This window comes from Myodes glareolus, chromosome 4 (assembly GCF_982192425.1).
Source record: "Myodes glareolus chromosome 4, mMyoGla1.1, whole genome shotgun sequence".
Lineage (NCBI taxonomy): Eukaryota > Metazoa > Chordata > Mammalia > Rodentia > Cricetidae > Myodes > Myodes glareolus.
Genome location: NC_142029.1, coordinates 46,045,623 through 46,069,153, shown reverse-complemented (window position 1 = coordinate 46,069,153; position 23,531 = coordinate 46,045,623). Strand labels below are relative to the sequence as shown.

The window sequence follows — 23,531 nt, the reverse complement described above, 5'->3', positions numbered from 1 at the left end:
TAGCAGCAAAAACTAAAGAAATGTGAGCTGAAAGCACAGACACTGGATTCATTAGGTAGAGCCTTGACTGAGAGATGAAGGTGATGGGATTCCTTTGGAAGTGGTGGAACGCTGACATTTTGAGAGATCGGCACACTTAGTTCCAAGAAATCCTCCATCTTGTCACATGCAGAGAGGACTGAGGAACAGGGATCCCCATGGTGGGACTTCCTCAGCAGCTGGAAGCAGCCACTCAGGGTTGGGAGGCTGTAGGAAAATTGGAAAGTATGACTGCAGTTGAAGATGGAGATGTTCACCAGTGTGGTGTCAGTGTGAATGAAAAGGAGAAAGGGAGAAAGAACAGACACCACCGCACCCCACCCCCCGCTGCCCAGTTCCACTCTGTCCCATGAGATTGGGAAGAGTACACCAGTCCTAAGTTACTGAAACTGGGGATGAATCCTCTTTGTGATGGACCATTGCTTTTTAATAGCATCAGAGTGAATGCTGCTGACAGGGAAACTCAAAGTGTTTGTGAATTCCTTGATTCTCTCTCCTTGTACCATGTTGCACACGGTAGGCATTGTGTCTAATGCTCCCAACTCTATTTAGAAACATCATTGTAGTGTGGAAAGGGGCCCGTACCCTTGGTCTAGTGTGGGGCCTCTGTATTTGTGGGTAGCTTGGAAGAATTTTTTCCATGGCCAACGGTCATGTTCTGAGGGCACAGCCACATGGCTCCTGACATTGAGTATGTTCTGGTCCATGTGAGAACTTGCCATGAAGCATGAGCATTAACCCTATGACATGCAGCCATAGCTCTTGCCTTGTCTAAACACCAAGGGGCAGGTTTTACTTGGAAGTTTTTTCCCTGTACAGGGTTTAAGGCAGGAAAGGAGTGTGGAGCTTCAAAGAGATCTGAAGCTCTCTGCCAACACTGCACAGCCTCCCTTGCCGCCATGTGTTGCTTATCTTCTGAGAAGGAGGCACAGAAGCTTCAGAATAATTGTCGTGATTTTCACTCTCCGGGTGGGGTAGTGGAGCTCAGCTTTCTCATGACTGTAATTAGTGCTAATGTGCAACTGAACTGCTTCTGGTTTTTAAGAAATAATGACTCAGGCTCCGTGAGTTGGAATAACTATTTTAGGGACCCCCAAGAAGAAAATGAGGCATTTTATTCTGGTTCTGTGGAAAGGTGGTTTATCCCATAGTCTCTCTTTCTCAGGAATTTCACTGCTCAGGAAGAGCTCCCACTCTTTAGTATGAAGTATACAGATAGGTGGATAAGAGCTGAGCATGGTGGGACAAGAGCTAAGGTGGTGTGTCTTTGTTCTGTTTCTGTTACTGGGGTAAAGACTGTGACCAAAGGCACCTTGGGGAGGAAGGGGTATGTTTCACGTTACAGCTCTCCAGTCACGTTCCATCGTTGGGGTAAGTTAGGGCAGGCACTGATAGGGCAGGCACTGATGCAGAGACTGTGGAGGAGAGCTGTTTACCTGCTTGTTCAGCCTGCCTTCGTCCAGGACCAGGTGCCTAAGGGCTGTTACCGCCCACAGTGGGATATCCATTTGCACCAGAGCTAAGGAAACTGTTCAAGACTTGATACTCGAGAATTTAAGAAAGCACTTGCAGAGTTGTATACAGCTTACAGTGGGCATAGCTGGGAAGAATTAAGTGTGGATACAGTATACAGAGTGGTGCAGATCCTGGCCTGGCCTGTTTGTGAGGCAGTTCGTCTGCTCATTGTAGGGGCATAGCCTAGTTCAGGGTTACTCCTGGGATGAAACACCATGGTCATAAACAGCTTGTGAAGGGAGGGTTTATTTGGTTTACCCTCTCACATCATGACCCATCATTGAAGTAAGTCAGGACAGGAATCAAACAAGGTGGGATCGCATGGAGGTGTGCTACTCATTGACTTGCTCCCCTTGCTTGCTCTGCCTTCTTTCTTCCAGAACCCAGGATTACCAGCCCAGCGGTGACCCCATCCACAATGGGCTGGACCCTCTCATATAAATCACTAATTAAGAAAATGCCCTATAGGCCTACCAAAGCCCATCTTATGAAGACACTTTCTCAATGATGGCTTTCTCCTTTCAAATAACTCCATCCTAGGTCAAGTAGACATAAAACTAGGCAGCACGGGGGACTTAGCCATGGACCGTGTATACAGGAGTTCAGTCAGTAGAGTTCTTGGTTCTTGGTGGAACATAACAATTTTCCCACCTGGTATTTGATTCAAGGGAAATAAAGATGCAAGATCAGAAGTCACCCAAACAGGAGGAAGCTTCCAGGCAGAAAGTTTGAAGCTTTTAAACATTGCTTACTCCTACTGAACTGTGTGTATGAACTGTCTGCATTATTGCTAGCTAGTAAGGATAAAGTTTGAGGCACAGGTAATGGGAGTTGGGACAGGGAGCTGTAGTAAGATTGTTTCCGTCATAAATGTGTTCAGACTTTATTGTGAAGATTCTGCTTTTCTCCTTGAAGATTAGCTATGTTACCCTGAAGGTTTGGTAAATATATTTAATTGAATCGTTTTTAAATGCTTAAAGGCCATAAAGAAATAGCAAGGGGATGTCCTTACAAAGAGTTGTTAATGGCTGAGTAAATTAAGCATCATCTGTGCTTTATGCGGGAACCATGTGGGAAGCATGGTTATATTTGACTTAGTTTAACTCGTAGAAAAATATATTTAAAAGGACACAGGTAATGTATAACTTGGTGTAGCTTTTTAAATTTAGAAATCACTTCCCTCTAGAGCTGTGTTCTTTTTTTTTAATGCAGTGAGGTTTTACAAAGACATGAGTAGCTTTAGCTAAGCTATAGAAGCATCCTGAAGCGCTTGTCACTGACTGTCACTTAATTATTCTGGGAGAGGTTGCTACCTGTAAGAAGCTGTGGCCCTAAATTACAGTGATCTACTTGAATACCTCTGACTGATGGATATCAAAAGAAAATATTTGGAGTCATCTAAATTTGAAAAAGGAAAGGAAATCTTTGGGGGGACTTTTCCAGGAGTGTACTGCTTGTCCTTTGACCCTTGGAATTAATTAGCTGGCTACTGTGTCTAGCAGTGAGTGACAAAGGAGGCAGTGCCAGTTCATGCCTTAGACACTGTTTGGGAAAGGCATTCTCCAGGGAGGGATCTGCACCAGTTTGGAGGATACATCCCAAACTGGGAGAAGCCCTGAGAGCTGATCATCATTAGCAGGCAGAAGATGAATGAAGATCTGAGGTTTTGGAAGCACCTTGCTTTGGGATAAAAGTCTGTCTGGTTTTTCCTTCCCTGTGACAAGGATCATCCTTAGGCACAGGAGGTCGGTGCTGCCTTCATTTTCACCGCCACATTGGCTTGACTTTGTCTCAGATCTCTAAGACTAAGGGCTTGACACAACCTGGGCAAAGTGACTTAGTTCATTAGAGGCTACCAGTTTGGCAAGTGACATCCCTATTAACAGAAAAAGCCCAGAAGGAATCCTTTCGGGCTGCCTTCTAGGACCTGCTCCAGGCTGTCACCCTCGAGGGAAGTTTGGCTGGTGTGTGTTCTCAGAGCCTGCCTGGTAAGGGGACCCCAGAGTGGCTCCTGGTTATCTTTCTGCTGATGCTGTCTGTGAGCTCTGCATTTCTGATCACTATTTACTCTCCCACATTTGTTCATCTACAAGAGATCTTAACTTCTCTAACGCATTACCCCCTTTCCCCTTTCTTTCTAAGACTTTCTTTTTTTCCAAGGCCTTGTGTATTTTAGACAAGTTTTATACAACTAAACTGTTTTGCTGGCCCTTTTATTTCTCATTTTAAGACAGGCAGGCTGGCCTCGAGCTTGTGATCCTACTACCTCAGTCTCCTTTGTGACTGAGACTGTAGGCTTATGCTGCCATGACCAAATAGCTCTCTTCAGTGTTTTTCAAGAACTATAAAATCCTGTTTCAGTTTTTCTTTCTGTGTTTTTTCTTTTGTCCAGGAAATACAGCATTCATAGAGAAGTCACTAAAATTTTTTTTATCCTTCTATCTTGATAATCTGTTTCTCTCTTTACTGAAATCCTTCAGCAGACAACAAAGATGTATTAAGAACTAGGGTTATAGTCTGTGATATTCCAGAAAGTAAGTAGAAGATGATGCTTGCCTAGAAGGGATAGAAGCAGAGGGGTGTGAGCAAGACCAGAGATGAAGTCCTGCAGAGGAGGCTCTGTGAGTCTGTGCCTAGCAGAGGCACAGGATTGGGTGATACTTACTCTTGGTGGGAAAAGTGGCAAAGTATTCCGGTGCCATCTTGATCTGAGAGAATGGAGAGAGAATCCTAGATACTGTGGCTAAACTTGCTTTTTCTAACGACTTTAATTTTAGGAAGCATACGTTTCACGCATGTGGGTGGGAATCCTGACTGGAACTGAGAGCCCATGCCGGGTGTCTGCTGTTGGAGTCCGATGTACTCAGCTCTGTTTTTCCTTATGGCCCCAAGGGCTCTGCGAGGAAGGACTGAACAGAGAGAGCTTAGGAGCTGCTCTTCTCTGAGGATGTAGGAAGTGATGGGCTGTGTCTGGGGCATAAGAAGCACACAGGCTGCTCAGTGCTAGGATATGGCAAACTTGTCATCAGGACAATTTGTTCTCTGAAAGAAGGTCCCTAAAATACTGTTTGGTAGTTTGTAGGTAAGAGGTCCCCTCCTGCTTGGATTAGAAAGAAACCTTATGTTTCTCCCAAGTTTCCGTGGACACGCAACCTCCTGTGGCCGCCACGTAAATAGGACTTGTGTTAATCTACCTGGCACGCTTGAGGACTAGACATTCATAGGTGATCAGCATGTGGTGGAGCAGGAAATCCAAAACCGAAACTGCAGTATCTTCTAGGATCTCCCTAACAACTGCATTAGCAGCCCTCTTGCCATCTAGAGACTGGCCTGTGAGTCTGGACTGTCCCCAACACAGGTGTTCTGCTTGCATGGCCATCTCCTTTATATACAGTACTGCCTATTTTTTTGCTTGCCCTTAGAAATTATGCACCAACCAAGTGTTAGCTCAAAATAGAGTTCTTAAAATCCTACAAGTAAGAAAACACCCAGAAGAGGGTAAGCTATCAAAGAAATGTAATTGGTGTCAGGTGGGCTATGTAATGATCATTTCTACCTAACAGACAATGACATGAAGGTGAAGAAACCCAGTAACTTGCTTAGGGTTACATTTCTAGTGACCGAAGTAGCTGTTTCAAATCCTAAATAGCAGAAAGTTAAACTTCCAATTTTTTTAAATAAAACTTTCTGGACCTCTGGGGATTGATGATATTTGACCCTTAGGCACTACCCCCCCCAAGCCCCACCCTAACTCCTTCTCATTCTGAGGTAACCCTGGTGGTAGCCCTGGTTTTTGAGTATTGTAAGCAGTTGGAGACTCAAGTTGGCCATCTCATGTCTCATGTCTCATGTCTCATGTCTGAGAGCTTCCTGTAAGAGGCATCATGACCAGCCTGCCCCCTGTTACACTTGGTTGGTAAACCTTCGTGTTAACTTTGAGAAGCGCCTAATGCCTGTCTTGAACTGGACTGTGCTCACTTTAGGGGACATTTATTGGTGGTTCTTTAGATGGGGTCACTCTACTGAGGACTTGCCTGAGTGTTCTGTTGGCCGCTGATGGGTCTTCAGATGCAGCTACCGCACTGAGGTTGTTGGCAGTGAGGTCAAAGAGAGGGTAGTGCAGTAGAGGAAGTGGGTGGAATGAGAAACAAGAGCTGGGCGCTGGCACCCACACCGCTTCTCTGCCCTTTTCCCCAGAGAGCACACTAGACAGTTTATCTTGCTACCCGGGCACGGTGACCTTGTCTTTCTCCATTCCTTTGTGGATCTTATGCCTCTTCCTCCATCACAGACAAATCCATCAGCTGATCCTCTTGACTCACCCTGTGATATGTCTGCAATCCTTGCTTGTGTGTCCTGCTTCTGTCCTGTTCCACATCAAGGCAAGCTCACCCTCACTTCTCACCTGAACCCTGCCTGTCTTGGTAGGTCCATTCCCCTCACTCAGCCAAGCATTATAGACTTGCTGCAGTGACTCTTCAAAATGGAGGCTGGAACATGTCAATGCCCTGGTCAAAAGCCTCTTGACCCTTCCCCAAATGCTCAGAATAAAGTGTCAGGTCCTTCCTGTGTTGTCCAGAGCTGGTCAGTTCTTGCTGCTCCTCTTTACTGTGCTCACTGTTCTCTGTCCACAGGGTCTAGCTTGTTTAGTGTGAGCCTGTCAGCTCATCTGGACTCGTGTGGCATTTGCATCTGCTGTTTCTTTTGCCTGGAACATTCCTTCCCAAGATTGCCAAATGGCTGGCTTCTTTACTACATCTAGGTCCTTTTGAATGTCATTTCATTGGGGAGTCCTTTCCTAATAACCCCCTTTGAACAGTCCCATCCGTCTAAATCTACCTGCATATCTAGCCATCCATTCCTTATTTTCCATCACAGTGCCTATGTCTGCCTGTGTTCTCCATTCAAATGTAAGCTCTGTTAAGCCCAATAGTGACCTCCTTTTCTCCGCTCTGAGTCTAGCTCCTCATAAATCAATGCCTGGCACATAGTATGCATTCAAAAATATTTGTTAAACAATTGAGTAGTTGAATTAGTTTAAAATTAGTTAGAAGTCTGCCAAGTGCTTTTTATATAGGTGGCCAAAGGGTGAACCAAATTGTAATTGTGCATCAGACAGACAGACGGATATGTTCTTTATAGTTTATCAGGCTTTGTGCTCATTTAGTAAAACAGCTGCAGCGGGATGCTGTGGTTAGCCCATTATTGTAACAAGGAAATGCAGGCTCAGTGATAACTGTGCTCCATATCATATAGATTATTTATTTAGGTTTATTTATTTATGATGTATACAATGTTCTGCTTGTATGTTTGCCTGCACGCCAGAAGAGGGCACCAGATCTCATTACAGATGGTTGTGAGATACTCTGTGGTTGCTGGGAATTGAACTCAGGACCTCTGGAAGAGCAGCCAGTGTTCTTAACCTCTGAACCATCTCTCTAGCCCCTGTCATACAGTTTTTAATGAACAGGAAAGAGTTAAGCTGCCCCAAATCCTCACTCAGAAGCTATACATGTTAGTTCTCTTTCTCATGAACCTGCCAGCTTGCCCGTGGAGAGCAAATAGCATAAAGGGACATTTTTATAGTGGACATTTTTATAAAAGGTGAAAGTATATGTACTTTTCTTTTATGTATTTTTTATTAATTCATTTTTTAAAATGATATCTTCTCATTTTACATACCTATCCCAGTTCACACTCCTTCTCTTCCTTCTGCTCCCCTATCTTCCTCCCATCTTCCCACCCCCCTCACCCCCATTCATTCCTCAGAGAGGGTAAGGCTTCCCATGGGTAGTCAACAAAGTCTGACACATCACTTTGAGGCAGGACCAAGGCCTTCCCCCTTGTATTTAGACTGAACAAGGTATCCCTCCAAAAAGAATGGGTTCCAAAAAGCCAGTTCAAGCACTAGGGATAAATCCTGGTCCCACTGCTGGTGGCCCCACAGATTGCCCCAGCCACACAACTGTCACCCACATTCAGAGCGCCTAGATTAGTCCCATGCAGAGGTTCCCTCTGCTATCCTGCTCTTAGTCCAGAGTCAGTGAGTTCTCACTAGCTCAGGGCATATATCCAAAGGATGCACACATACCACAGGACATTTGCTCAACCATGTTCATTGCAGCGTTATTCATAATAGCCAGAACCTGAAAACAACCTCAATGCCCCTCAACTGAAGAATGGATAAAGAAAATGTGATCTATTTATACAATGGAGTACTAGTCAGTGGAAAAAAAAACAAAACTAATGACATCTAGAAATTTGCGTGCAAATGGATGGAACCAGAAAAAAAAAAAACCATCCTGAGTGAGGTAACCAAGACCCAGAAAGACAAACACAGTATGTACTGACTCATAAGTGATTATTAGATGTAAAGCAAAGTCCATGACCCCAGAGAAGCTAGGTAACAAGGAGAACCCTAAGAGAGGAGAGACATACATGGATTCCCCTGAGAAGGGGAAGAAGATAAGATCTCCTGAGAAATTGGGAGCTTGGGGTGGGGAGGGAGATGGCAGGGTGGAAGGAGAGGGAGAGGGGAGGAGTGGAGGAAGGAGGAGAACCTGAGAAAATGGGATGGTCAAGATGGGGGAAGGACAGAGAAGGAGATCTAGGAAAGAGATATCTTGATTGTGGAAGACATTTTAGGGCTTCCATGAAACCTGGCACCAAGGAAATCCCTAGGAATTCACAAGCTAAGACCCTAAGCAGTAGTGGAGAGGGTGCCTGTAATCCGACTGATGACTACCTTAATTGTCACCGTAGAACCTTCATCCAGCATTTGATGGGAGCAGATGCAGAGACCCACAGTTAGCACTGGGCCGAGCTCCCAGAGTCCAGTCCAAGAGAGGGAGGAGGGATAATATGAGCAAGGGGGTCAAGACCATGATGGGGATCTCCATAGGTACTTTTCTTAAAGATCAAAGAAAACTAGTTTTAGAGATTGGCACATTAAAAATCACAGGCAGTAATATAAAAATACAAATAAGCTTAGTTATATTGGATCAAGTAAGCAAGACATTGTATAAACTTCATATCTTTCTGGTTAAAGAAGAAATTGCAGAAATCCATCTGCTGCTCAGTTCTGCTGCAAGAGTCACTCTGTTGTCACGCTTACCCGCATCCTCCTGTCTCCAGTTCAAAGGAGCCTTCTTTTCCAGTTTCTTGCCTGTTGGTTCCTGTCCTGGCATTTCAACCACTCTACTTCTTATGCCCCCCCTCTGATGTCCTCCCCTCCCCCTGATGCACTCATCCCCTGCTGCCCTCCCCTCCCCCTGCTGCCCTCCCCTCCCGCTGCTGCCCTCCCCTCCCCCTGCTGCCCTCCCTCCCTCTGCTGCCCTCCCTTCTCCCTGCTGCCCTCCTCTCCCCCTGCTGCCCTTCCCTTCCCCTGCTGCCCTCCCCTCCCCCTGCTGCCCTTCCCTCCCCCTGCTGCCCTCCCTCCCTCTGCTGCCCTCCCTTCTCCCTGCTGCCCTCCTCTCCCCCTGCTGCCCTTCCCTCTCCTGCTGCCCTCCCCTCCCTCTGCTGCCCTCCCCTCCCCTTGCTGCCCTTCCTCCCTCTGCTGCCCTCCCCTCCTCCTGCTGCCCCCTCCCTCTGCTGCCCTCCCTTCTCCCTGCTGCCCTTCCCTTCCCCTGCTGCCCTTCCCTTCCCCTGCTGCCCTCCCCTCCCCTTGCTGCCCTTCCCTCCCCCTGCTGCCCTTCCCTCCCCCTGCTGCCCTCCCCCCTCTGCTGCCCTCCCCTCCTGCTGCTGCCCTCCCTTTGCCCTGATGCCCTCTCCTCCATCTGCTATTTTCCCCTTCCTGTAATGCCCTCCAGCTGCAGTCTTGTTCCCACTAGAACCCTCATAGGCAGTCCCATCCTTCCAATGCATCTTCTTCCCACTGTCTGCTTTGGGGAAGGGGACAGGAGGAGGTTCAGCAACCTTCTTCCAGTATTTTCTATGATGTCCTGGGCTTCTCCATGCAACCTCAGAGCTCCTATGTTCAAACTTCATTTTTGCAATATTTTTACACATTCTTAGGTTGCTTTTCCTACAAGATAATCCCTTCTTCCTGTGCAAACAGAGCCTTTCCATTGTGCCCTCTGTCCTGGTTCTCGCCATGACTCACCTGATGGTATCCTAGGCAAAGGGCTCTTTAGCCCAGAGGCAGACCGTGCCAGGTTGTCACTCTGAAAAGACATAACTACTCTAGGACCAAAGGTTATTACAGCTGGGAGATACTTTGGGGGTCCCTGGCCTGTTACCTTTTGTTTGCTGTATTTTGTTTTAGTCTGTATCAGTTAACATGCATTTATCTGCACATAACAGAATATATAGACTAATGAAACTGCCAGTGCCTTTACTGGAGGAGGAGCATTCCAGAGTTTGAGTGGAAGTCAGAGCTATGCAGTCCTGGGGTTTGTTGCTTCTCCTCGTTACCTTCATCTTGTTGGTAGTTTGTCCTATCCTGAGATGGCGTGACACTCCCATGGTTTATAAGTACAAGCACTGAAGGAGGAGAGAGTTGTGAATGGGATAGAGACTGCTATGCTGTCCTGTTTTATCTCAGGGTCTCTTTATCACAAAGGGAAGTGTTTACCAGGTGAGTCAGGAGACGGCTCAGTATAGATCGAGCTACAAGGGAAGCCAACATGGCATCTGTCTGTCACTGTGGCCTTTCTGACAGGCAGGGCATGGATGGGATTCTTCAAGTTGGGAGGGAAGGAAATGGCTGTTGATGAGGCCACATTAATGTCTGTCCTTTGTGCTGGACCCAAGAAGAAAATCTTCTAATTGTGTCCATTTATTTTTTATTCTCAAATCGCAAAGGTTTGTTTCGCACACATGTGTTTATCTGTCCGATGTTGCTAGCTGGCCTGCAGGGAGGGAGGGCTGCTGTAGCATACCGCTTGGGTCGTAAACAACAGGAATGGGTTTCCCAGTGTGCAGACTGAAGTTAGCTTGGCTGCTGAGACATGGTGAACGGCCTCGTCAAGCTGCCAACTCTGCATTGCATCCACAAGAGGAGTCCTCTCGTGAACTCATTTTTCTCAGGACTCCATCCTTATGATTTAATTACCTTAAAAAGACAATACCTCCAAATGTGATTACAGTTTTCACCTATGCAGTTGGAGGGGGGACATAAATATGCAATATAATAGAAGAGAAAGAAGGAAAGGGGCACAAAAATGAGTAACTTTGAAAGAACTACAGTTAAGTGTTTGAATGAATATTAGTTATACCTCACAAAGTATTTTGAGCTAGGTTGAGTTATGGAATGTCTAAAGTTTGATAATTCATCTGTCGTGGGGCTTTGGTGTGTAGCTTCTCATTTCTGTGAGTATAAGTTTATTTAAGTTTAGATTGTATCGTAAAGAATAACCAATCCTTCCTTGTTCTCCATTCTAGCATTCAGTGGAATGAAATTTATATCCTCATGCAGTTTGACAAAATTCAAACAAATGTTCAGATTTTTTGTGTTTTACTTTTAATTTTAAAGAAATTTTATTTGTTGTTTATTATGTGTGTGCATCTGTGTCTGTCTGTCTGTGTCTCGGGGAGGGGAGCGTGTATACCACATGCATGTATGGAAGTTACAGGACAACACGAGGGAGTCAGCTCTCTCCTTCCACCACGTGTCTCCAGGGAGAAAACTCAGGTCCTCAGGCTTGGTGGCAAGTGCCGTCTCACCAGTCCCTTGAGATTTTATTTCTTTTTTTGAGAGCGGGGAGTTCAAGATAGGGTTTCTCTGTATAGCCTTGACTGTCCTGGAACTTGCTCTGTAGACTAAACTGGTCCCAAACTCAAAGAACCTCCTGTCCTGCCTCTGCCTCCCAAGTGCTGGATAAAGGCATGTGCCACCACCGCTCTACAACCACTTGAGATTTTTAAATGGAATAGAAGACATCTTTATAAATTTAGACTGATTGATGTATATATAGCAGTGAATTAGAAAGTTCCTCATTCCGTGTGATTGGATTATGTTTCATCCAGTAAGAGCTAGCAAAAGAAACCGGCCTCTAATACTTAGCACTAATTTTTTGAATGAAAATAGTAATTAGTAGTGGAAGCAGTATTTGAGACAATCTCTTCCTGTAACCCAAGCTCACGTTGAACTGGCCGCCCTCCTCCTTTAGATCCTGAATACTATGATAACACATGTGCATAGTGTGTGCCTACCTAAAATAACAGGCTAAGTATAGCCATCTCGGATAACCATCTTTTCTTTATCTTGGCCAATGTTGGTACCAAAGCTCCAGGGATTCTGATAGGACTTCCTTCCTTCCTTCCTGTTGGACGTGGAGCTCAATGGAAGAGAGACAGGTGAAGTAACAATTACAGTTCTGTGTGATGAAGAATATAGTTGAGGTGTGTTAAGGCAGTGGTTAGCATAAATAACAGTGTCTATCCTGTAAAGTACTTAATATTATCTCCATGGCTAGGGGCCAAGCCAGATTTATACAAGCATCACATTAGCTTGTCCATAAGTAGGGAAGCCAGGCTGCAAACTAGATCTCTGGCCCCAAACCTAATGCCCTTCACCTTACACTGTATGAGACAGGGCCAGAGCCTCTTTCTCATGACGACAAGGTCAGAAATTCATGGGGTTGACTGTTGGAGATTGATCCCAGATGAACTTTCCTTTCAGTGACGACAGGAACCGTCTAGGCAATAAGAACAGCATGAAACAGTTTCAGAATAATTTTGATGGAACACAATTTTTGGCATAGAAAAGACTAGTAAGGTAACTGAGTCTTCTAATGACAGGTTGTGTTCTCAAGGTAAAATATAACGTACCAACCTTATACTTACAGTACAAGCATAAGTAAAGGCCTGGGGTGTAAATATAAGGTAGGAGATTTATCCTTGGAATGTTTGGGGCTCATTCAGTGGACAACAGGAGGCTCCAGGGAGGCTATGGTCAGAAGAGAGGAGCCACAGGCAGTTAAATTCCCACAAATACATCTGCTCACGCTGGAGGTAAGCCAGAGCAGAGATTATAGGACACTCCAAGCAAGAAGTAACGGGGGACCTGTCTCATGATCCCTGCCTATGGTTCAAGTGGCTGTCAGTGCCACCCGGACCTGGAAAACAAAGGGAACCATGAGTCTGAGAACAGTTTAGGCTTGTTGCCATTTTATTATTTCAGAGTATAATTGTTTAAGGAGTTATAGTTTTGTTTCACTTATTTCTATTTCTTTCACTCTTACTGATGAATTATCTTACCTCAAAGAGATTTCCTACGACAAATTTTCAATTGTTGAAAATGACCACAAAAGAGAGATTTCTATTTTGTGGCAAGGTAGAGTAATGGATGAGGGTTGTATTTACTCTACTGCCTGAAGTAATTGAAAAACTTAAAAATAATAAGGGAAACTACTAGTTATTATGGAAATGCAAACAAACTTCACCATGAGATAAAGCATAGCTGTTAAATAGCGGGAGGAAGGTAATTAACAAATGAGTATCTCAAGCCTTGGAGAGATGTCCTGGGATGGAACACTCATTCTCCTCCAGTGAGAATTAAGCCCTGATACATTTCTTTTTGAAATAATTTCCTGAGGTTAAGTATCAGAAAATGACCCAATTCATCTACTTCCATGTAATTGCCCAAGGGAAATGAAACCACATGCCGATATACACATGCACACAATTATATAGAGAGGCTCATGGTAGATTTGAGTGTAATGCCAAAAACTGATAACTGAGAACATGGTAAATAGATCCAGGTGCTGCCACCAAACGCTTAGATGGTGTTCATGAATAGCTAGCAGCATGCTTCTTGGTGGTGGCAGGGACCTTGAGACACCATAGAGTTGTGGCAAGAAGCATGACTCTGGCCAGTACCTCCACCATGAGGCTAGATCCTCAGAAAGCTTAGGAATGGGGTGGATCCAGCCGTCAAAGCCACGACTTTAATCCTAGCCATATTGCTTAGCAAATTAAAGAAAGATTCATGTGGTCAGAAAAAGAGTTATACAGTAAAGATAGATTCATTTTTTAAAAAAAAAAACTCTAAACTGGTTACAGTGTGCTTAAAAATATATACAGACTTGGGAGAGAAAAGAAAAAGGAAAAAAAATCCTAAAGTAAGAAAGAAAGAGAGTAGTCATGTGTGGTGGCACATACCTTGAATCCCAACACTTGGGAGGCAGAGGCAGGTAGATCTCTGAGTTCAAGGTAGGGTGGCGCCCACCTTTAATCTCAACACTTGAGAAGTAGAGACAGGTGGATCTCTGTGAGTTCAAGGACAACCTGGTCTACAGAGTGAGTACTGGAACAGCCAAAGATACACAGAGAAACCTAGTCTCAAAAAGCCAAAAATTAAAAATAAAAATAATAGAGTTTAAAATAAAGCCGCATAAAGATGAAAATATACAGAGAGTCTGAATACTGTATGTTATTGTGTTGTCTTTAAATTGTTTGATGGCTAAGGAAGAAGCAAAAGCTGCTAAAAGATATTTGATTATAAATGCTGCTAGATTAATCCAACATACATGTTTTGAAAATACTTTGACTTCAAAATTTAAGTCAAAAGATATGTTACTTTGAAGAAGAAGTTTTGTTTTTGTTTCCACAGGAAATGAGAGGCTATGGATTCATTCTGGGCTAAGAAAAAATCAGGTTTGATCTAGGAAGATCCCCTGAGAAATCTCCAATAGGAACAGAGGACCCAGATGATCCAATGTTTCCGAGGACCTCTGTGGGAGTTTCCTTTGAGTTCTACATCCAGAACAGTTTCAAGACTGCTAGCTAACATGATCAAGACTTACAGAATTTTCCAGTCAGGACTTGACCCATAATTCTAAATTTTTTAGGTCCCTATAAGATTATCTACACCCCCAATCAGCAGGAAGTAGCCTGGAAAACTATATCTGCATTCCTAAAAAAAATAAATTTTGGATGTTTTTCTTTGTTTAGAGTGTTGGCTACAAGTTGTATGGATAATGGTCAGGAAGAAAGCTAAACAAGATTCGATTCAGAGTTCTTGTTTTGAAAAAAGGGGGGAGTGGTGTGGGACAATGGTTTACCTTGTAAAGATTTGTTTTCTGTACTTTAATAAAATGCTGATTGGCCAGTAGCCAGGCAAGAAATATAGGTGGGACGACCAGGCAGGAAGTGGAAGCAGGGCACTGAGAGCAGGAGAATTCTAGAAAGAGGAAAGATTCAGTCTGCAGCCATCACCCAGATGCAGAGGAAGCAAGATGAGAATCCCTCACTGACAAAGGTACAAAGCCACGTGGTTAACACAGACAAGACTAATGGGTTAATTTAAGATGTAAGAATTAGTTAATAAGAAGTCTGAGCTAATAGGCCAATCAGTTTATAATTAATGTAGTAGACCTCTGTGTATTTCTTTGGGACTGAATGGCTACAGGACTGGGTGGGACAGAAATCTCAGTCAACAGTTAAGTATCAGAAAATGACCCAATTCATCTACTTCCAAGTAATTGCCCAAGGGAAATGAAACCACATGCTGATATACACATACACACAGTTATATAGAGAGGCTCATGGCAGATTTGAGTGTAATGCCAAAAACTGATAACTGAGAACATGGTAAATAGATCCAGGTGCTTGTGGTGTGTCTGTGTAATGACCCACTCAGCAGTGCAGTGGCAGAGACTATTCGTACATGTAGCAATGTGGATTAATCTCAGCCTAATTACTCCGATGAACAGAATCCACACCATTCCTGAGGAAGTGGCTCGATTCTCTTTATGTAAAATTTATAAAGCACATATACCTATATATTTCTTGAAAGCAGACTGAAGTTGCTAAGGGGACAGCAAAGGAGGAAGAGGAAGAATTTTAGAAGAGTGTAAGGAGCCCATTAAAGTGGTGGAAGTGTGCCACATCTTGATTTCATTGATAGTTTTGTGAGTGGGTGTTTGTCAAATAATGTACTTTAAATTGGTGCAGTTTTTAGGTCGGCTCTATATCAGTAAAGCTGTGTTCAAACTAACATAAAGAATACCAGGTGTATTTTTCAAAATTAAAACAAACTTAATATAAAGAGTACTTAGTCATCATTAACTTTTTTCTGCATGTTTGTTGCTATGCCTTGATTTTTCTTAATTTTTTGAAATAATTTAAATGGAAACTAATGAGGTAACTGAGCAGAAACATATGTAATCTGCTAAGGAGAGCATCGATTGACATGGTCACCTCTTAAAGGCATATTAAAATAAGGTGTGTGACAGCCAACAGCGAAGTGGTTCTATGAATGAAACATCACAGTCATAGACTGGCTCAGGGATTCCCTTAACTCTTAAGTTATTGATGTACTCAATATAGATGACTTTTTTTCTTTTTCTTTTCCAAGACTAGGTTTCTCTGTTTAACAGCCCTGGCTGTCCTGAAACTCACTCTTTTAGACCATACTGGTCTTGAACTCACAGAAATTCCTCTGCCTCTACCTTCTAAGAGCTGAGCTTAAAGGTGTGCACCACCATGCCCACACCTTAAAAATGGAAGTGGTAGCAAACACCTTCAACCCCACCTCGTGGGAGGCAGAGGCAAAGGAGTCCAGGTGAGGCCAGCTTAGTCTATATAGCAAGTTCCAAGTCAGACAGAGCTACTTAGTGAGACCCTGTTTCAAAAAGAGAAAAAAAAAGAAAAATACTAAATTTGGAAGTTACAAAATAATCCTCTTTGATTAATAATAAATTTACTGACATGTAATACATTTTTAAGAGAAAATTATTATTTTCCAAGTTAGAATAAATACCAAGAACAGGTATTTTCTGTTCTCTCTCTCTCACTCATGTGTGAGTGTGTGTGTGCGCGTGTGCGCGCATGTGCACATTTGTGTTATGTGTGGGCATGTACATGCCACTGGGCACTTGCGGAGGTCAGAGGACAATTTGCAGAGTCACGTGGGTCCCAGTGATCAAACTCAGTTGTCAGGCTTTGTTGCAAGCATCTTTACATAACACTGGGGCACCTTACTGGCCCCACTCTCTTATTTTGTGATAGTAACTGCGGCTGAATAGTAAGTCTGATCACTGTAGTTTGAAGTCTCTTAAGCGTCCTTAAAATTAGTGGTTCAGAGAGAAACAATCACACAGCTGCTTTTCATCAAGGCAGCCATTGCTCTGCAAGACCGACACTTCACGCAGTCTTCCTGTGTGAAGACATGGGTCAGATGTTTCCTACACAGGGCCAGAGAGCGAATGCTTTAGACCAAGGACCACTGGATTCAGCTGAGCGTGACAACCACTCACCTTCGTCACTGTAGAGTGAAGGCGGCCTCAGATGACATAACAAATATTCACACAAACAGGGAAACAGGCCGGATTCTCCTAGGAAGCTGTAGTAGTTTGTCAGCCTGATGCAGTACGTGGGAAGAGAAACATAACAGCCGGGTGTGAGGTGGTGCACACCTGTAGTTCTGGCTTCTAGGAAGTGAAGGCAGGAGAATGCCTTGAGTCAGAAAGTAAGGGGCCAGCCTGTGCAACATCGTGGTAACCTAGTAATCCCCAAGGTAACATGGGTTGCTTTTGTGTCACTGACAGAACACACAGCAGAAACAACCTGAGGACAGATGTATTTTTGCTCATGGTTTCAATTTCTTAGTTATATATAATCCATATTATCAACTTCATTTCTTTCTGGATTTTTTTCATATTTGGCCTCTGTAACATGAGGGGCCTGCTTGTTGGGGTTTCTGTCCCTCCCAGTACCCCAACAAGTTGGCAAGCCCCAAAGAAAATCTCACAGAGGACTCAATAAGTTATAAAACTGATTGGCCCATTAGCTCAGTCTTCTTATTTGCTCTTGTAGCTTATATTAACCCATTATTCTCATCTATGTTAGCCACATGGCTCCATACCTTTCACAGCCGGGCAGATTACATCCTGCCTCTTCGGTGGTCTGCGCAGGAGTGGAGAATGGGCTTCCTTCTTCCCAGAATACTCCTGTTCTCCTCGCCCCACGTCTACTTCCTGTCTGGTTAACCTGCCTATACTTCCTGCCTGGCCAATCAGCGTTTATTTAAAATATGATTGATAGAATACAGACATTTCTCCCGTACCAGGCCTGAGCCTGCTATTTCCTGTTGTGTTTTTTTTTCCCCCAGCAATAGTTTATTCCGTGGCCCATTCCTTTCCATTTTTCTCCCATGAGCCTGAGTTGACAGCTTCATTGACAAACACAGCAGCTAGTCTGTCAGATCTGTGGTCTCCTTGGTGGTTCAGCTAAATAGGACTTTGTGTAGTATTTAACTCAGATGACCCCTAACTACTTCTGGAACTTCTTGAGGATATTAAATAATAGTCTAAGATTTCTTAGATTTGATTCTTAATTACACACCTAATTTTCCTTTTTATTCATGTTCTGGGTTGCATCTTCTGTGTGTAGTTCAGCTCTCGCCACCAGTGACTCCCAGTTTGTGTCTTGGCCAAATGTTCTCAGTCTCCCATCACACATTTCAGCATACATGTCCAGCGGCTCTTTCAAGGTTATTGCAAAAATAGCTTCCATATCCCTTCAAAACAACTTTCCTCCATTTTCAGTAAATAGTTGACTGATCCCCAGGGTGAGATCTGAAATTGCCCGTGAAGTCTGTTCTCTTCCCCTCTGATGTCTATTCCTCTACCTCTACCTCTAAGTCTCTTTTACCTGCTGTTTCTTTCTGCTCCTCATCTACCACCATCCTTTCCTGAAGTCTCATTAGTTCACTTCTACCACACCTCATCGTGTCTGAGCCTCATAGCTTCCTCTTTTATCCTCTCTGCCTGACTTGCCATGCAAGGGTGAGTTCCCCTTATCCTGTGCCTGTGTGTGCCTTGGAGATTGTACTTAGTAGTACAGTATCCTGTGTTGTTTTGTGAAAGTCACATAATCTTGGTATTTGCCTGCTAGAGGCCCCCATCCCTTCCTTGTCTCTAAAATGAAATCCAGCTCTTCCGTGAAGTTATATTGTGGCTCCTCCTTGGCCATATGCAACTCCTCAACCTAAGCAAGTCACACATCTGTCCTTATATACTTAACCCCCACACCACCACAGCTCTTCAGAGATGTACAGTCCTGAAGAATTCATGCTGTAGGTGTGTTTAAAAGGCTCTTCTCAGGGGCAGGGAACTGGCTTACCAGTTAAGAATACATACCACTTTTCCAGAAGACCTAAGGCTCAGTTCCAGCATGTCAGGTGACTCACAACCACCCACTACTGAAGCTTCAAGAAGACCTGATGCCTTTAGCCTCTGAGGGCACCCACGTGCACATATATACCCCCCCACGCAAGCACGCGCGCGCACACACACACACACACACACACACACACACACACACATGAGCACACAACTAAAATCATAAAAATGTTTTTAGAGCCTTCTAAGACTGGAGAGATGGTTAAGAGCACACACATACTGCTCTTTCAGAGGACCCTAGTTAGATTCCTGTCAGCCATGTTAATTGGCTCACAACCACCTGTAACTCCAGCTCTCAGGTGTCCGACACCTTGGCCTCCACGGGAACTTGCACTCATGTGCACTGCCAGACATACAGAGACACAGACTGAGAGACAGACAGACAGACGGACGGACGGATGGACACACACACCCTGCAGATAACCCAGGAAATTCACTGATAGAGATGCAGAGAGAGACAAACCCACCCTTCTCATTCAAAGTCTAGAATGCTTCCATCAGTGCCCAGCATTTCTCCACTTCACAAATAAGATTTTTAAACAAATCACCCCCAAAAGCTCCCAGAACCCAAACTTACAGATATTAACAGTCTTTCTTTATTATGAATAGACCAAAATATAATTATTTCTTAGTCCACATCTTTTTTAATTTCCAGCCGTCTTCCTATCCTGCCAAGATATTTTCCCCAATATTTTCTTTTATTGCAATTCCCATCCTTCAAGAAGACTTCCTTGGGCCTGGAGAGATGGCTCAGTGGTTAAGAGCACTCAATGCTCCTCCAGACGACCCAGGTTTAATTCCCAGCACCCACATGGCATCTCACAACTGTCTGTAACTCCTGTTCCAGGGGATCTGACACCCTCACACAGACATAGAGCAGGCAAAACACCAATGCACATAAAATACAAATAAACAAATTAATTTTTTTTAAAAAAAGGAAGCTTTCCTGGCCCTTTCTAGATGTGCCTCCTAAGACTTGCCTCTCTATTAAACTAGAGGCCTACTGCTCCGTTGGGTTGTTCAGATTGAATGTGGATGGTGAAATGTATTACATAACTTTTTTGTCTTACCGTTTAAGGCCAGATCAGAACAAAACATTGTGTTTTGTCCTCGGAGAGCTTGGTGACGGTAGTGAATGAATATAGTGGGATTCTTTGCTCATTCACTATTTTGCTTCTGCTAGTATGCTTCATAACAGTGCATTTGTTAGCATGCTTTAAAATTCAGATCCAAAAGAAGTATACTTTTATAAACTGTGTTATAAAAATACATTTCTGTTTTTTCCTCCAAGCAGTGAATTAGATTAGCATCGTCATGTTTGAGACATTGCACTTGGAGTGACAGGAGGCTTAACTTCCCTGGTGTTTGTCATTTAAACATGGCATCTGCAGCAGCAAATGGGAAAAGTCAGACAGGAACAGTTTCCTAGTTTGCTTTGCATTGGTGTTGTAAGACACCAGGACCAGAAGCAGCTCAGGGAGGAAAGGGTTCATCTCAGCCGCAGGTTCATTACAGCCCATCGTGAAAGGGTGTCAGAGCTCCTCCAGGAGCCTGGAGTCGGATGCCGAAGCAGAGGCTGTCAAGGAGTGCTGCTCACTGGCTTGCCTGCTCAGTTTGCCTTTTTACACAGCCCAAGAGCCCCTGCCCAGGGATGGTGCTGCCTACAGTGGGCTGGGTCCTCCCCCAGCCATCGTTAATTTGGAAATGCTCCCACAGGCCAGGCTTATGGAGACATTTTCTCAGTTGAGGTTTCCTCTGCCCAGGTGACCTGAGTTTGTGTCAAGTTGGCAAAAAGACTAACCAGCACAACACAGAACAGAATTCACTTGAAAACAAGAGCTTAAGAGTAAATGAATATATTGATTAAAATATATATATGTAATGTGTTCATATGGAAGAATGGTACAGTATAATTCTTTTTCTAAGTAATGTTGAAGTCATGCTTTAGTCAAGTTTGAGGTGAATTTTGTATATACAATAGTTATTGGATCTTTTCTATTTTCATAGATTTGATCCAGGCTACCAATGAGACCAATGTCAATATTCCACAGATGGCCGACACCCTCTTTGAGAGGGCAACAAACAGTAGCTGGGTGGTGGTGTTTAAAGCTTTAGTGACCACACACCATCTCATGGTGCATGGAAATGAGGTAACCAAATACACAACTGTTTCTTGGTAGGGGTGGGGGTAGCAAAATATGATGGTAATTTAAAACCCTTGAATTTTCACTAATGAGGAGAAAAAAAGAAATATGTGTTTCGTGCACAATTTCAACCTTGGATTTAGCTATCCTTAAACCTGTATTTCAAGTGGGATACAGAATGATATAGAAGCCTTTAAGTGTATATTCTACATGAATGTATTAGCACATAAAAATGTTAAAAGAAAGGATCAGGAGGTCTGCTTCCTACGGGAAGTATTCCTTTGTGTCTTCAAATGAAGATTGCTTTAATGGAATGTCTGCTTCTGAAAAACAGTGAGAAAATTAAATTACTTCTTTTATATGCAATTGCTAAGGAAGTCTATTGAATTTTCCTTGTTTCTGGCATAGGCAGAAGTAAAAGGTCACAGAATTGAATTGTGATTCAGTGGCTATTTCTCTGGAGTTTTAAAAGCCATTTCTCCCGTAGACAAAGTTAGCAGCATAGGATGCTTCCTAACTGAGTGAGACAATAAAACATTGTAGACATAAACAAATACTGCTTTAGCACCAGAAATCATTTAAAGGTATAGTGTGGAAATATGGGCGTTTAATCCTAATTTTTGTTTTTCAGAGATTTATTCAGTATTTGGCCTCTAGAAATACGCTATTCAACCTCAGCAACTTTCTGGATAAAAGTGGATCCCACGGTGAGAAAATAAAATCTGGGGTGGGTATTAATCCAGAGTCATTGTTACGGATAGTTCCATGGGTTCCTTAAGAACAGAATATGAAAGTAACTATTAAATTGATTATTTCATTGTCGACAATTGAGCATATAAACTACATATTAATTTTATTTTGTTGCTTGGAGTGTTTACTTTAAAAGGTGAACCCTGGTGACTCTGTCTCACGGTTTGCTTATAAAGGTTCATGAGATGAGGGAACTAAAGATGTCAACCAAATGAAAAAGAAAAAAGTTCCCCTGGTTCATTCATGCTATTTGCTTGCTATTACATACATATAAAACTAGATAGACACATATGAGATGGCTGTGTGTCACAGCCTGCGTGAAACAGGCTGGTATTTGTAGCAGGGAACACGAGTGCTGCCAACTTTGTCTACGGGAGAAATGGCTTTTAAAACTCCAGAAAAATAGCTGTTGAGTCACAATTCAATTCTGTGACCTTTTACTTCTGCATACGCCAGAAACAACGAAAATTCAATAGACTTCCCTAGGAATTGCATATAAGAGAAGTAATTAAATTTAATCTTTTTTTTTTAAAAAAAAGAGGATCAGAAAAGACTTTGTACAGGACAGAGTAATTACCATGTCAAATGGCCAGGGTACCCCACACGGAAGACTCTTGGCCTGTAAGCAGGATGGTAAATAAGACTTGCCATCACATGTTGAGTTCCGTCTCAGAGGCAATCATGACAATCCCTGTCTATTTTGAGGAGCTAAAAAGAATCCCTAGTATGCAGAGTACAATGAAAGGCATTGTTCACAGCCCCATCTCCTCTCTCTCCCAGGTTACGATATGTCTACGTTCATAAGGCGCTACAGCAGATACCTGAATGAAAAGGCGTTCTCCTACAGACAGATGGCCTTTGACTTTGCCAGAGTGAAGAAAGGGTATGGTTCTCTCGCTCTCTCCCTTCTTGTTTATTTAGGCACAGCAAATCCTTAAGGCATACATAGCATATTTAACTAACCTTACATGCCAACTAACCTTGATCCTGAAAGGCCCAGTTCACAGTCACCACCAGCTTAGTAAGTTAGTATGATAGAAGTTACCCGGGAGCTGTGGGGTACTTTGTGTGCTCATGCATAAAAGTCTCATTTGCTCCTCAGGCGTTGTGTGATGCAAATGTTTGTTAAAACTGCTTAACATTCTTTTTTAAAATTTCTTTGGTAATTCCTTTTTATATTTGATTTTTTGTGTGTATCGGTGTTTTGCTTGCTTTTAAAGGTTGTGAGTTGCCATGTGGGTGCTGAGAACTAAACCAGGGTTCTCTGGAAGAGTAGCCAGTGTTCTTAACCTTTGAGCCATCTCTCCAGCCCTTCAACATTCTTAATGTAAATAGCTTTAACTTAAGGAGAGAATTGACAAGATTCGTTTCAATGTGTAGTGGTGTTAGATGAAAATAGTTACTTCTATGAATTAAGTTTTGGTTTTGTTTCTGTTTTTTTGAGGCAGGATTTCTCTGTGTAGCCATGACTGTCCTGGAATTTGCTTTGTAGATCAGACTGTCCTTAAACTCAGATATTTGCCTACCACTGCTTCCTGGGTGCTGGAATTAAAGGCGTGCACCACTATTACTGACTATTTATATATATTTTAATTGAGGTAAAAATGAACTTATGTATGTGGTGATTTAGTTTTGAAAGGTAATGCTTTCCGAGGAAATATACATACCATAATTTAATTATTGATATTATTTACTGATTAAGAAAGCCTCAACAAAGCAGAAAAATTGAGTTTTAATATACCATTTATTTAATATGCCATTTATTTACCTCAAAATAGATGATTTCATCTGGGTTGAAGTGTTCAGCCAGAAATTCATGCAGATCTTTGGTCTGTCCATAAGGAAAAGTAATGATAAACTTTTGTAAAGGTTTACCGTTTTAGTTTTACAACTCTGTAGAGGAAGGAGAGAGATGGCTCAGCATCTAAGACAGTGGTTCTCAACTTTTCTAATGCTG

At 43.1% G+C, this 23,531-nt stretch overlaps 1 protein-coding gene across 8 annotated transcripts in view; it reads left to right on the top strand.

Annotated features, from left to right (window-relative positions):
* The window catches only part of Snap91 (synaptosome associated protein 91), a 115,437-nt gene that overhangs the window by 24,421 nt on the left and 67,485 nt on the right, over positions 1-23,531 (top strand). For all 8 annotated transcript variants that reach the window (XM_085689485.2, XM_085689484.2, XM_085689487.2 and 5 more), the window contains exons 3-5: positions 20,688-20,830; positions 21,456-21,531; positions 22,355-22,457. In XM_085689485.2, the coding sequence (XP_085545611.2) occupies positions 20,688-20,830; positions 21,456-21,531; positions 22,355-22,457 (322 nt within the window). The remainder of the gene's footprint in view (positions 1-20,687; positions 20,831-21,455; positions 21,532-22,354; positions 22,458-23,531) is intronic.